At 40.8% G+C, this 15,439-nt stretch overlaps 1 protein-coding gene across 1 annotated transcript; it reads left to right on the top strand.

Annotated features, from left to right (window-relative positions):
* The first annotated feature begins 3,104 nt into the window (after positions 1-3,104).
* On the top strand, positions 3,105-15,407 carry LOC113023690 (target of Myb1 membrane trafficking protein). Its single transcript, XM_026169972.2, has 15 exons — positions 3,105-3,311; positions 5,724-5,808; positions 7,176-7,254; positions 7,554-7,703; positions 8,531-8,665; positions 8,752-8,901; positions 9,047-9,163; positions 10,780-10,913; positions 10,996-11,038; positions 11,151-11,277; positions 13,314-13,380; positions 14,389-14,479; positions 14,568-14,627; positions 14,717-14,759; positions 14,846-15,407. Exons 1-15 carry the CDS (start codon positions 3,239-3,241, stop codon positions 14,989-14,991), a joined length of 1,500 nt encoding a protein of 499 aa, XP_026025757.2. The 5' UTR covers positions 3,105-3,238; the 3' UTR covers positions 14,992-15,407.
* The last annotated feature ends 32 nt before the right edge of the window (positions 15,408-15,439 follow it).

Genomic DNA, 15,439 nt, shown 5'->3' on the forward strand with positions numbered 1-15,439 from the left:
GTTTGCTCAGAAAAATTACAATTAAATACTTTGTTACTGTACTTTTACAGGTATCTGACTTTACTTGAGTATTTATTTTTCTGACAAGTTATTACTTGTCAGAAAGCAGAGCGCTGCTGACGTCGACTGAGAAAATTGTCAGGCGGTGGAAGGAATACTTCGAGGACCTCCTTAATCCCACTGACACGTCTTCCGAGGAGGAAGCAGAGTCTGGGGATGAGGGGAATGACCCGCCAATTTCCGGGGGCGAGGTCACTGAGGCAGTTAAACAACTCCTTGGTGGCAGAGCCCCTGGTGTTGATGAGGTCCGCCCCGAGTTCCTGAAGGCTCTGGACGTTGTAGGGCTGTCCTGGTTGACACGCCTCTGCAATGTTGCGTGGAGATCAGGGGCAGTACCTGTGGACTGGCAGACCGGGGTGGTGGTCCCCATCTTTAAGAAAGGGGACCGGAGGGTGTGTTCCAACTACAGGGGGATCACACTCCTCAGCCTCCCTGGGAAAGTCTATGCCAGGGTGCTGGAAAGGAGAGTTCGTCCGTTAGTCGAACCTCGGATACAGGAGGAACAATGCGGTTTTCGTCCTGGTCGCGGAACACTGGACCAGCTCTTTATCCTCTCCAGGATACTTGAGGGTGCATGGGAGTTTGCCCAACCAGTCTACATGTGTTTTGTGGACTTGGAGAAGGCATTCGACCGTGTCCCTCGGGGTGTCCTGTGGGAGGTGTTGCGGGAATGTGGGGTGTCTGGCCCATTGCTACGGGCCATTCGATCCCTATACAACCGTTGCAAGAGCTTGGTTCGCATTGCCGGCAATAAGTCGGACTCGTTCCCGGTGGGTGATGGGCTCCGCCAGGGCTGCCCTTTGTCTCCGGTTCTGTTCATAATTTTTATGGACAGGATTTCTAGGCGCAGCCAAGTGGCGGAGGGCTTTCGCTTTGGTGGCCTCAGAATCTCATCTCTGATTTTTGCAGATGATGTGGTTCTGTTGGCTTCATCGGGTGAGGGCCTCCAGCTCGCACTGGAACGGTTCGCAGCCGAGTGTGAAGCAGCGGGAATGAGGATCAGCACCTCCAAATCTGAGGCCATGGTTCTCAGCCGGAAAAGGGTGGAGTGCCCACTCCGGGTCGGGGATGAGTTCCTGCCCCAAGTGGAGGAGTTCAAGTATCTCGGGGTCTTGTTCGCGAGTGATGGGAGAAGGGAGCCGGAGATCGACAGACGGATTGGGGCTGCAGCTGCAGTAATGCGGACGCTGCACCGGTCTGTCGTGGTGAAGAGGGAGCTGAGTGTAAAAGCGAAGCTCTCAATTTACCGGTCGATCTACGTCCCTACCCTCACCTATGGCCACGAGCTGTGGGTAGTGACCGAAAGAACGAGATCGCGGATACAAGCGGCAGAAATGAGCTTCCTCCGAAGGGTGGCTGGCCTCTCCCTTAGAGATAGGGTGAGAAGTTCGGCCATCCGGGAGGGGCTCAGAGTAGAGCAGCTGCTGCTCCACATCGAAAGGAGCCAGCTGAGGTGGTTCGGGCATCTGACAAGGATGCCCCCTGGGCGCCTCCTGGGTGAGGTGTTCCAGGCATGTCCCACCGGGAGGAGGCCCCGGGGCAGACCCAGGACACGCTGGAGAGATTATATCTCTCGGCTGGCCTGGGAACGCCTTGGTATTCCCCCGGATAAGCTGGAGGAGGTGGCTGGGGAGAGGGAGGTCTGGGCCTCTTTGCTTAGGCTGCTGCCCCCGCGACCCGGCCCCGGACAAAGCGGATGAGGATGGATGGATGGATGGATGGATGGATGGATGGATGGATGGTTATTACTTTTACTTCCTACATTTTAACACAAATGTCTGTGTTTTTTACGGCTCAACAAACATCAGCAAATATCACACAAACTTTTTATGGAGTTTGTCACACACTGTGTCTGCTTTCTAAATGTACAGCTGTTGTATTTCCCAGAATGAGAGATAAGGTCACTCAGAGAAGGGGAAAGATATAAGAAAGACAGGGTCGGAGAGGAAGAAAAGCAGTTATAGTTAAAGGTAATGTCTGCCCATTGGCATTTGATAAACTGGAAATTTAAAGCTTACATGTAATTTCCTAATTATTAATCAGGTATTGGGTGTGTATGTTATATTAGATATATATCATATCTGTTATTTTTGTTCACATTGTTAAACAAACTGTTAGTGACTAAGGTATACTAACTTAAGTATTTAAAGGTTGAATGAAAGTACTCTGCAGTTTAGTTCAGAATAAACAGATTAATAATAATAATAATAATACATTTTATTTGAGGGCGCCTTTCAGAAACCCAATGTCACCTTCCAAAAAAAAACTTTTAATAATAGGAACAATAGTCATAAAATACATAAAATAAGTTAAAATTACAAAACAGAGCGTGACAACAGATAAAATCAGCATTAAAGCGAATAAGCCAGTTTAAACAGATGTGTTTTGAGCTGTGTCTTAAATACGGAGAGGGAGTCAATATTTCTTAGTGCAGGAGGAAGAGAGTTCCAGAGCCGAGGAGCAGAGCGACTGAAAGCTCTGTTCCCCATAGATTAGTTTGCTGTACTGTGGTAAATATGCAGTAAGTAACTGTGAATGGTTAATGTTGGTTTACATCAGTTGTAGCAGAAATAATTTTGAATTTAAGTTGACAATATTATGCTTAGATTCATTCTTCTACCAACTTTATATTGTCTAACATAAAGACAGAATAAACAGTACGCTTTCAGCAAAGGGAATGGAAATTAGCCAAGACAGCTTGTGAAATATTGGGTTACATTTTGTTGAAATCAGCTGTGTAAGTCCACAAAGAGCCTGAAACCTCAGAGCAGCACCAGCACATGTCAGCTGACCACAGCCAGTACACAAAGAAAATCTGCTGGAGCTCAAAAAAAGAAATGATTATATATATATATATATATATATATATATATATATATATATATATATATATATATATATATATATATATATATATATATATATATATATACACGGATATCCGAACTTCTACTTAAATGATTAAAGTCTACACTTTGTCCTCACTTAGGAAAGTGTTTGAGGTGTGAAGAAGCTTCAGCCGTCGGTCTGTACGCTGATGCTGTTTCCTGGCTGCGTGCGTTTTCACGTGACCCCACGAGCGAGTGAGCCTCAAAGCCAGCGGCTGACACTTAAAGCAAAAGCTAACACAACAAGCAAACGTATTCACTTCGGCAGCGGACGCCTGTAATTTTCGAGGATGTTTTCACTCGGGGAGAAAATGGAGTTTCTCATAGGAAACCCATTTTCAACGCCGGTCGGACAGAGAATCGGTAAGCAGCTGCTTTTTAAAACCGCTCCGAGTGGTGTTCAAGTCGGTTCAGTTTGCTTCCATTTGTATATTTTCCGTTTTGCTTTTAAAAACTCCGCTAACACGTGACAGTGGCGACAAACCTGTTTACTTCCGGTTTTCGCATTTTATTCTATTTATTAATCAACTCCAAATTTGCCAGGAAAAATAAGATAGTTTTTACAGTCAATGACGCAGGAGAGGCGGGATTAATTCACTTGATTCTTCCACGTGATTGGTCGATATAAATTGAGTGGCAATTCACTTGGCGAATCCGGAAGCCGCTTGGCGTTCCTTCTCACTTCCTTAATCACTGATGTGTTACAGTTTCACACTATGCCTAAGTGTCAACAAGTGTGTGCCGTCACACATCTTATGAAGCATCTGCCATTTGCTCGTAATGGCACTGGGATAGTTCTCTTTATCCAGCCACTAAAAGCTCCCACAATCCACTGCAAGTGCAGATGCCTGCAAAGATGTGTAACATCAGGACAGTCATCGGTATTAAGAAAATGTCACACACCCATCTCATGCCTTCCTTCCTCTTATCTCCTCCACTCACTTTCTCACATATAAATGTCAGCTACTTCTGAGGCAAATGAGAGCAGAATCAGCTGACAGTCACATGAAGTGGAAGGGAGCTGGGGAAAGAGAGTGGGAGGGAAGGGGTGAGGAGGGAAATGGAGTAAATGGGATCGGGGAGTGTGGGGAGTTTTGGAAAGGAATGAAGGAGATTTAGAGACTTATGAAGAGCCCGTGTAGGGTGGAGTGGGGAAAAAAAGCAGGCTTTGATTGCAAAATAGTTTGGAGGATGCAGGATTTTAGGGGAAACCTTTCTAATCAGCTCAATGCTACAAATAATGAGTTACTGAAACGTTTATCAAGAAAGTGTTATTATATTTTAAGTTTTTTGTTGGGTTAAAAAAGGGTGGGACCTTTTGGTAAAAGAATATGACCCATATTTAAATTTTTCTGTCAATTTATAGGAAAAATTACTTTAAAGAAAACACAACATTTTTTTTTTTTATCTTACCCTGGAATTTAAAGTGGTCGGTCTGTCAGACATTGTATTGCTTTGTAAGAACTATTCTTCACTTTTCATGTTTAATGCTGCACCTGCTTAGTCAACACACAAACAAACGCACAGCTCTCTCGTGTTTGCATCATTACATCCACTGATGAGGATGTCGTCAGTGGATGTAATGTCTTTTTTCAGGCTACTTTTGTGTCTTGTGGTTAACCAGCTTTAATATGCATGCGGCAGCTGTTTACCTTAGAGTTAAATGAATTTATTTGAATTATAAACCCTGACGTTTAGCTATCTTATAATGGGTAGCTGGATGGGCGGATACGTATTTTGGCAAGACTCCTGCCCGTGTTGTAAAACTGACTGTCATGCATGTCTGACTTTTAAGAATCATGTGTAGCTCAACTACATTAATGAAGTCTAGTCAGGCAACATTACACTGAGGATTTTTATCTGAAAGCAGTTACATATTTTGAGGTTCTCACCAGTGTTGTCTTCGTTAACGGCTTGAGAAGGCAAAGAGTTAGAGAAGCATAACTAAATAAGCTGTCAGGGGTTATTTTTAAAACAGACAAAAAGTTCTCATATCTCTGTGCAGCTTTTAGCTGTGCTTTTTTTAGTGTTCTCATGAAGTTCCATATTTTATTCATTCTGTAACTATTACTGTCCTTAATGAATGGTACTAATCAGTAATTTTATGTGAACAGTGAATGGGATGTCTCTGTGGCATGCACATAGTGTCTCATGTAGGATTTTATCTGTCACATCTTCACCTTTTTGCCTTTTTTTCTACTAAAAGCTCCAAAACCAACTCAACCTAGTCAGCACTAAACAGCAGACAGACACACACTTGGTAATGACCTGGTAGACACAGAGGTATATTTAGCATGTGTATTTATGAAGTGTTAATAAGTGTGTTAATAAGGTATCAGTCTGCTTAAACGATATCGATTTTACTGTATGTTTCCCAAAACATAAAAAATCAGTTAACCCTGGTTTAATCTGTGCTGTTGCTATTTAATTCCTAGCATAATGAACACTACGGTATGCAAATGTGTAAACTGTTTCCCATTGTAACTGATCATTTTTTTAAACCCTCCTCGTGAAAGCAGAGCATAAAATGATCACATGGTGACCTTTCTTTTATAAATATAGACCATTGGTTCACATTTTTGTCTTTTGCATTATGATAAGTAGACCTTCAAGTCTGGTCTGTGAAACAGAAATATTGAACCCTTAAATGTGTTGTGTTATGTCGATGTCATGAAAGAAGGGGGAAGTCTTCTGTTTACTGTGATTTTCCAAATATTCCAATTTCAGTATTATCATATTAAATGTAGTTTGATCTCATTCCCTTACTTTTGACAGAGCAAGCGACCAATGGATCACTACAATCGGAAGACTGGGGGCTCAACATGGAGATCTGTGACATCATCAATGAGACAGACGAAGGGTAGGGATGATGTTATTTGTTGTGTTGGGGTATTTTTGGTCTGTCAGTGAAGCACACATGCAGGAAGAGACAACAGTTCTATTAATTCCTTATTTCTTGTTTTCTCTGCACAAGTCACATCGAAGTCAAACTTGTTATTACACATGCTCACTATATAACATTTTAGCTTTGTTTATAATAGTATTAGTAATAATAAATGACACAAACTAATAAAAAGTTTAAATTTGTTTTTTAATAACTTTAAGAGATAAATAGCTAAGGCAAGTTATGTAAGCATGTTTCCATGTTTTGCTTTTGCATCACTGTGTCACTTCCTTTATGGGTTTGTTGCTACTTTCAGTGCTGGTTGTCACCATTGACCTACTTACGTCTAACACTGTCTTCTAGTTAATTACGCATGTTTTCTGCTGAGAAAGCCTCTCTTGACACATGTTTTTCTGAAGGTTTCCTGTTGTAAGGGACTTTTTCCTCCCCACTGTCATGAGGTACTCACGGTGGATAGTTTAATTGTTGTATTATAGGCTCATTACCTTCCAATATCAAACACCTTAAGAAGACTGGGCCATAGAAATAAAATTAATGAAACGGAATTGAAAGTAGTTAATTCAGAAGAGACAGAACAGATTAATAGGGTTAAAAGTGTAGGTTACCTGTCCCAGTTAAGACAGTTATATTTTTTGTTTTGCTAGTTTTTACCCCTCAGCTGTAAAAGGCTAATGGGGTATTGTTGAGCTCATCCCAGCTGCCATGTGGCATGAGGCGGGGCACACCCAAAACATGTTTTAAAGCTTTTGTGAGATTTTAAAGGAGGAAAGATTTTAACATTTTATGTTGTCAGTGTTAAAGGTTTTTGTCACTGCATAAATACTTGTGGTAGCAGATAGTAGGAAAAAAATCAATTTTCACCATGCCAATGGAAGTACACACTTCAATTAATATAAGTGCGACTGAACTGAAGATTTACAATTTACAGATTAAAAAATTAGCTAACAGATATGACCATGAAACTGTGAAATTATGCATAAATATGCAAATAATTTTCAAACATGTACTTATTTCATATATTTAGTTATTTGTCCACTATAAATAACTATATATATAGTTATGTCCACTAGATAAACTGTGGAGAAGTAAACACTAGCATGTGCATTTTCTTTGCACTCATGTTGAAAAAACAGGTTAAAGCAGCAAAAGAAAATATCTAAATTCTCCATTACAAAATAAGGTGTTATATATAGTTTTGCCAGAGAAAACCCATTTTTAATTTAATAATCTACAGTCTTTTGTTAATGACTTATGTTGCATATTTAAATTTTTAAACTTTAGTATGGATAAGTAAACAAACATCATGTGATGCTTTTCCCCAGGCCGAGAGATGCAGTTAAAGCCATTAAGAAGAGAATAGTAGGAAACAAGAACTTCAGAGAGATTATGTTTGCTCTCACTGTGAGTAATTGTCTGTCAAAGATTGTATGTTTTTCTTTTTGTGTTATTTGTTCTGTCATGGCCTGTCAGATGTGAGAGGAATATTTTGCAGGTCAAAATGATCTTTGTCCTGGTTGGCTGTTATCCAAGAGGAGATGATTTCTGTGTTTACTTGTGCAAGTAGCTCAGTTAACTCGGGTCTTAGTTAACCCATTGACGTCATGCTAGAGAGAGATAGATTTTCATTTTGGTGCAGCTAAAATCACTTTTTTTTTTTTATATGTTACGTGTTGTGTTGATTTTTTCTCACTCTCATATAGGTTCTGGAGACGTGTGTGAAGAACTGTGGCCATCGTTTCCACGTTTTGGTTGCCTCACAGGAGTTTGTTGAGGGGGTTTTGGTTCGTTCTATTCTGCCCAAAAATAACCCACCCACTATCCTCCATGACAGGGTCCTCAGCCTCATACAGGTATGTACATGACCGAGTGTTTGTGCACAAGTGCAGTGGTGTCAAACCCTACAGCCTGAGGGGCAGAATCGGCCCAGCAAAGACTCAAATCCGGCCTGCTGGATGGCTTTGGAAAATTTAAAGGAGGGCATCAATTTTTTTGACTTTTTTTGAAGCTTTACAACCCCAACACCCCCACAACCACTTATACTACACCAAAGTATTTAATCAGAATCAGGATATTTTAATAATCCCAACAGACTGAACTAATTAAATAATACAATATATTGCAAAGTTTAAAAATTTAAGGAATAGCACTATTATATACAAATCGCTCAATTATAAAGATATTACAGAGGATATTACTCAAGATCAAAATAGGCTGTATGTGGTCCTCCATGTAAAATGAGTTTGACATCCTGGCACTAGAGCTTTAGCTTAAGATGATTTGTATAAAAAAAAATCAATTGCCACTGTTTAATTTATTAGTCAATTCAAATTAGACAACCTAACAGAATCGCTTTTTTAATTTACATTGTGAGGCTGGAATCAGTCTCACAGACTCTGTTATGTCTATGGAAATGTGCAACAGTGTTATTTTTAATGCTCACAATCCAGGTGTCTACATTGATATGTACATTCCTCTGCTACATGGTCAGAGTTCTTGTGGGTAATCATAAACAAAGACCGCTAACATTAACATAGTCTCAGGCTTAGAAATGCTCTAGGACAGTACACTTCTGTTCTCTGCATGTTGCCTTTTATGTGTCGTTCTATGTGCCACTGGATGCAGATTTAGGGGTCAGTCATCTCTTTACAATCTGTTACATGCTCTCTTTCATCTTCAGTCATGGGCTGATGCATTTCGAAGCTCTTCCTCCCTGGTGGGGGTGGTACATGTATACGATGACCTAAGAAGACGAGGTCTGGAGTTCCCCATGACAGACCTGGATGCTCTGTCCCCCATCCACACACCAAATAGGGTGAGACTATCTTGCAGTGAAAAAACAAAAGACCACTTGAATGTTTGGATAGTTATTGTACCGTACCTCTCTGACAAATCTTGCAGAGCACCCCAGAAAATGGAACCGCTGAGATGCCCCCTGTCACTGCTCCTACAAATGAGTCACAACTGGAAGCTGCTTCAAGTATTTCCAGTCAGAATACATCACCTTCATTTCAGCCCAGTGAAGGACCAGTCTCACTTACTGCAGAACAGGTTCCACTGACCAAAAATACCTCTCATTGTATATAGACTGTTTCTGTATCTGAAAATGGCTCATCTTATTTTCATGTAACATTAATGCATCACTGTGGCCTTTCTAGCAGTGTTTGACTGCTTTTTGTATTTTTCTCTAATCTAGGAGCAGAAGCTGCGAAGTGAGCTCGATTTGGTGAGAGGAAATCTCAAAGTGATGTCTGAAATGCTAAATGAGCTACTCCCTGGACAAAGCCAGCCAGATGATACACAGCTGCTACAGGTCTGTGTGTGTGTGTGTGTGTGTGTGTGTGTGTGTGTGTGTGTGTGTGTGTGTGTGTGTGTGTGTGTGTGTGTGTGTGTGTGTGTGTGTGTGTGTGTGTGTGTGTGTGTGTCAGAAGTGCCTTTAGGAGCTGTGGACTGTGAATATAGTGTATTTGCTGTTGCCAGTTTAAGGACCTAAATTGTGTTCTAAAATCAATGCACCATATAGTTTCCTTACAATGTTCTATTGTTGTACATTTGTGGTATTTCATCCATCCATTTATTTTCAGCCACTTATCCAAAGTCGAATTGCAGTGTCAAAAAGCTAAGAAGGAAATTGCAAAATATCCTATTCCTTAGGAACATTTTCTAATCCCTGCTGGGAATAAGTTCTCAGTCTGCACTACCTGGGTGAGACTGAAAAGCCTCTAAAGGAGAGTGTTCAGGAAGCATCCTTATCATATGCTGAACCACACAATTCCTTTTTGACACAAAGAATTGTCACCTTAATGTGGTTGAGGGGTTTCTCTGCTACTGTGATCCTAGGAGCATAACTTCTGAGCTCCACCACTTTAACGTTGTAATGATGTATGCTTTATTGATTCCTGTGGGGAAATTCCTCTCTGTGTTTAACCCATTCACTCAGTGAAGCAGTGGGCAGCCACCAATCTAGCACTCGGGGAGCAGTGTGTAGGGACAGTACCTTGCTCGGGGGTACCTCGGGGAATCCAAACCCCCGACCTTCCGATCATGGGGCCACCACTCTACCTACTGAGCTATCACTTTGGCCACTCCTTGAGCCAAATTGGATGGGAAGCTTACTGCTGACTGTCCAGTGGCCTAGCCTTAAGCCGTGGGGCCCAGCCATTCACAGCTCAAATGGGCCCACAGAGATTGGCTTTGAGGTTGGATGCATTTTGAAATGTGTGGGGGACAAAGGCATGGACCTGGGCACCATGACCCCCGCATTATAGACTCTGGTGATATTGCTAATTGCTGAAAGGCAGTTGCACTACTCAAAAGCTTATGGTGATGATGAACTGGGTGTTCCTCCAAGAGGCAGTCAAGTGTGTGTTGAGTGGCCGGGGAGGTGTTGGAGAGCCCCACTTTTATGCCCCTTTTCTACATTTACTTTTAGGTCACAGATAACAGTATCCACATTTCAATCAGTCCTGTCCACTGTAAGACATTATTTGTGAAAAAAGACAAACATAAAATGTTTTTGTATATTATTTCACATAGTTTAGTTTCTGTTGTGACGAGACCACATTAGATTACCAACACTGACTGAAAGGTTTCAGAGGTGTTTCAGGTTTTAGAGTGATTGTTTTCCATTCTTTAACGTCACCAGTCTGAATCTAAATTAATGTTTAGCTTTATTATTTTGTTTTTACTGAAGTGCACGTTTGCTTTGATGTCTCATGCCGCCTGTAAAACCGTTGCCTTTAGTGTTATCTAAGTTTAGAGCATGACTCGTGTTGTTGTCAATGGATTAAAATCAGGATGAAAACAAAACATGAAAGTAATTTTTGATGTAGCAGAATAATACCAATGACTGAAAATTATCTATTTAAAATCACTCTGTCATTTGGGGACAAAATAATTAGATTTTTCTTTCCTCCTCTGTCCAAGCAGCAGCTTTTCTCTGTCTGTAAGAGCATGCAGACTCGGGTGGTGGAGCTCATCCCTCAGCTGCTGGATGAAGGATTTATTGAAGAGCTGCTCGTGGTCAATGATGACCTCAACAACGCCTTCATTCGCTATGAGAGGTGCATGTTTCAGATTTTATTTGTAAGGCAGTGTTGAGATGCAACCACAGTGTGCTCAAAAGTGTGCTGCATTGTTTTTTAGGTTTGACAGATTGAACAAGGCACAGATTGCTAATACACAACAGGTAAAAGATCCTCTTGTTTAATTTTCTTTAACATGACGCGTGCTGCACCGTGTGTCTGAAAATAGTAAACTGTCATTTAAGCAATGAGTATAAGCTCTCACCCACTTTTCAGAGCTCTTCAACAAACCTTATCAACCTCAGTTCTGAGCCTTCCACTGTCAGACAACCAGCTGTCATTTCAACAACCAGCCAACCAGCCGCCAGCACCAGTACCAATCAGCAGCAATCAGCCAATCACAGTCAGTAAACTTTGAGTAACTTTGAGCTTCTTTACGGTTCAGTTCAAAAAACACTGTCTTTTCCTCATCACGTTTCTTTGAAGTTGTTGGGAAAACAACCACTTAGAAAATGGGAACTATGATACTTAGTCAAAGGAGCTTGCAAAGAAAAGCGTCTGGACTTCTTTAAGTTGCTTGAAGACTCTGATTACATTCACACATTTAGGCGCTTCTGACATAGTGAAACTACAATTCAAAAAAGGGCATTTTGGTTACTTTTCCCTGTATGTTTTTACAAAAACAACCAGTGACAAATGTGACTTCGTTACCAAAGTTTGAATTTTAAAGAAAAGGGAGTAAATTGAGTTTAAAGTGAAATCAAATGGTTCTCACACTAGTTGCTGATCTTATTCATATATCACTTCTCTTTCTGCTGGAGAGATGTTCCAGTATAACCCTTGTTTTACTGAGGCTTCCTGTGACTGAAGTCAATTTAATTAATTATCAATCTAAAGACTAGAAATACAGCAATGGACATCTGTCTGTGTAGTTTCTTAGACGTCCAGGTCATGGCATTCCCAGGAGCTTGGAACAAAAGCAACTGGACTTTTTAAAAAACTGTAAAGATGTTTCACCTCTCATCCAAGACGCTTCTTCAGTAATAAAACTGAGGTGGAGGTGGAGAGTCCCAGGTATTGATATCCTAGTTGGGGTTGTCCCGTAGGAGGGTCGTTAACCCACTATCAATCATTATCACATGAACCAAGGTGTGAAAAAAGGCGTGGGTCATTATCACCGGAGGTTTCGGGTGAAACCATTGTGAGACGTTGCCTTACGCTATCATGTGGTCTATTGACGTCACCTGACACAAGACGTGCATGGAAGTTGAGCCATCTGGGAAGGGATTTCATGATTTCATTGTAAGTGGATGACAGTTGGTGTCATAAACCACCCCATGCTCGTTCACAGTGGACATAGAGGGCGTCTTTTGCTCCTCTTTCAAACCATCTGTCTTCTTGGTCCAAATGTAAACATTGGCATCTTTGAAAAAGTGACCTTTATCCTTTAGATGCAGATGTACAGCTGAGCCTTGTCTTGTTGAGATAGCTCCTCTATGTTTCTATCCACTGAGTTGATGTGAAAAGTGAAGGGTTGGAGTAGGTGAAAGGTGGAACCTCTTTATGAAACTTAAAGTACTCCAGATGTTTTTTCCCCAAGCTCAGAAGAAAGCAATGAACATAATTAATGCAAACTAAAATATTGCAAATCTGAAAATCCCTGTGATCATGATTACAATTAGTTTTAGGATCTTAATTCAAAGAGCTTCCTTTTAAATAGTGTATATAAATTTGTGTTCCTTAGGCAAGGCGTTAACTTCATAAGAAGCAGATCTTACTTCCTGTGGGTTAAACAAAGCCTGTTGGTGAAGTTTCATAACATATCATCAGGTTATGATATGAAATGATAAACATCCTAACAATGAACACTTACATAATATTCTGCATAATAATCTGCATTGTTATTGTTTTGGGGAACTGTTGGATAGTGTGTCGCTGAAAGAATTTTGGGAGAGCATTATCTCCTTTCCTTTCATAAAGAAAAGGAGATAATATTGAATAGAAGTAATACAGGAAGTGCTGAATCACCTTTTTTAGTGTTTACAGTTTCCGAGCAGATCTTTTAATAGCAGCTCTATAGAAGCCTCTGGGTAATTGTGCTCCTTGAGCAAAATTGATTATTCAGCCGTAGCATTTGTCTTATGATTGGTAAAAACAGGATGCTGTGGCTGAACGTCACAAGGGAATGTTTAAAAATGCATAAGCTCCATGTTGACCGGTGTCACCTCATGTGATGAATGGCAACAACAATGGTTATAGGAACTTCTCTTCTGTAACTGCTGTAACTTCTATGCTGCTTCTGCTTAACATTTTAAATATATGTTTTTGAAAACATGGTCAAATTTAATACAATTTTGTTTTTCTCTAAAGTTATACCACAATTTTAATTAACAGCAATTAGATAACAAAGTAAATAAAATGAGGACTTCTGCATTGCAGATGAAGAGGAGGAATTTGACATGTTTGCGCAAACCAGAGGCAGCTCTCTGGCTGACCAGAGGAAAAGGTGAGTGTTACTTACTTATGATGGATATAAATGATATCATCTATGCGTTTTATATGTTAGGGATCTGCATGCCACTGATAACAAGTCGATTTATTAATGTTCTAGATAATGAATCACATTTATACTTATCAAAACAATACCTTAAGGCCCTGACAATTACAATCTTCCTATCAGAGCTGTGTTTCATTTCTTAACATTAAGCTAAGTTTTGAATTTTGGACAGTTGTAAGCAAATACGCTTTATTAAAAACACAGAGCCTTTAACAAAGACCTTTCCAATAAGAAATCCAAGCGACCTTGTCATCACCATTTATATTTAACAACTAGTAAATGATTTAGAGCAGCAGTCCCCAACCTTTTTTGCACCACGGACCAGTTTAATGTCACACAATATCTTCATGGACCAGCCTTCAAGGTGTCGCGGATAAATACAACAAAATAAAATGATACGAGCAAGACAAAAACTCTGGGGTGACGTGGGCCACAAGTGGCCCCTGGGCCGCGAGTTTGAAACCCTTGACTTAGAGCAGGGGTGGGCAACTCCAGGCCTGGAGGGCAGGTGTCCTGCAGGTTTTAGATGTGTCCTTGATCCAGGACAGCTGATTCAAATGGCTAAATGACCTCCTCAACATGTCTCGCAGTTCTCCAGAAGCCTGGTAATGGACTAATCATTTGATTCAGGTGTGCTGACCCAGAGTGATATCTAAAACCTGCAGGACACCGGCCCTCGAGGCCTGGAATTGCCCATCCCTGACTTAGAGGAACCCATCTGGTACCAACAGCCATGCATTGCTTAAAGTCACTTAACTCCCCTTTCTCCACTGTTCTGATGCTTGGTTTGAACTTCAGCCTACTTGTCTACGCGCGTAAATGCAGTGAGTTGCTGCTCTGTGATTGGCTGATTAGACATTTACAATAACGAGCAGTTGAACAGGTGTACCTAACAAAGTGTCTGAGTGTTTTTATGTGCTGTATATGCCTGATCTGTGTGTGGTTGTGTGTGTTCAGTGTTAGGTATGAAGATCCAGGAGCTGTAGAGGGCCTGGCTGGAGCTCTTGATACCAGGCTGCAGGTCACAGGAGGAGGGAGTACAGCAACCGTAAGATGCAGCTGGATTTTGTTTGGAGTAATATCCCTGTTTTAATATTACGAATAAATAAAACTCAGGGTCATTTAATTTCTTTTAGATTCCGCCAGCGACAAACTCTATGCAGAATGATATTGACAAATGGTTATCTTCTGATGTGGTAAGAGAACACATGTGTGTGAATAGATAGATAGATAGATCAGGGTGATAATAGCATGACATAATCTTTATTCTTTGTCTACGAAAAAGCCGGAAGAGCAGTCTTCAGTTTGCGAGGGAGTTTCCAGTGAAGGTATGTCTGGTCCTGTCGCTTCTTTTGAGTAATGATAATATTTTCAGACACACACAAATATTAAATTATACGTGTCACCATTTCAGAGTTTGATAAGTTCCTGGAGGATCGGGCGAAGGCGGCAGACTACAGCAGCCAGACGATTCTCAATGTGCCATCTTCCACACCCAGACGGCCACCACAATCTAGCCAGCAACAGGATAGCACACATGATCATCTGTTCTCACTCTGAGTGTGTGAATAAGCAAGACGACAGGATGGAGGTCAACACAGGAGTATCACAAACTGAAATATGGTTACATTCACACGTATAGTGTGCCAGGTCGGGTTTTTTCTAAAGGACACACACACACACACACACACACACACACACACACACAGATGGAACCTGACACTACAGAACTGCTAATCAATCAGCTTGTTTCATAAATGCTGTATTTCTCTGTTAATTCTGCTGTTTGTTATCTGTATGTGCGTATATACAATTTTATGTGACTGTATTTATATGTAAGATTATAACATGGGAGTAAACTGGATGTTTAGTATGATGCAGAAAATATACTTGATATTACACCAAATGTGCCTTTGATCCACAATGCTGATTTTGTGTAGATGAAAATAAATGGGGCATTTGCCCCATGAACATTTTTCATGTGGTCTCTTTTTAAAATATTTTACTC

The sequence above is a fragment of the Astatotilapia calliptera genome, chromosome 6 (genome assembly GCF_964374335.1).
Source record: "Astatotilapia calliptera chromosome 6, fAstCal68.1, whole genome shotgun sequence".
NCBI lineage: Eukaryota > Metazoa > Chordata > Actinopteri > Cichliformes > Cichlidae > Astatotilapia > Astatotilapia calliptera.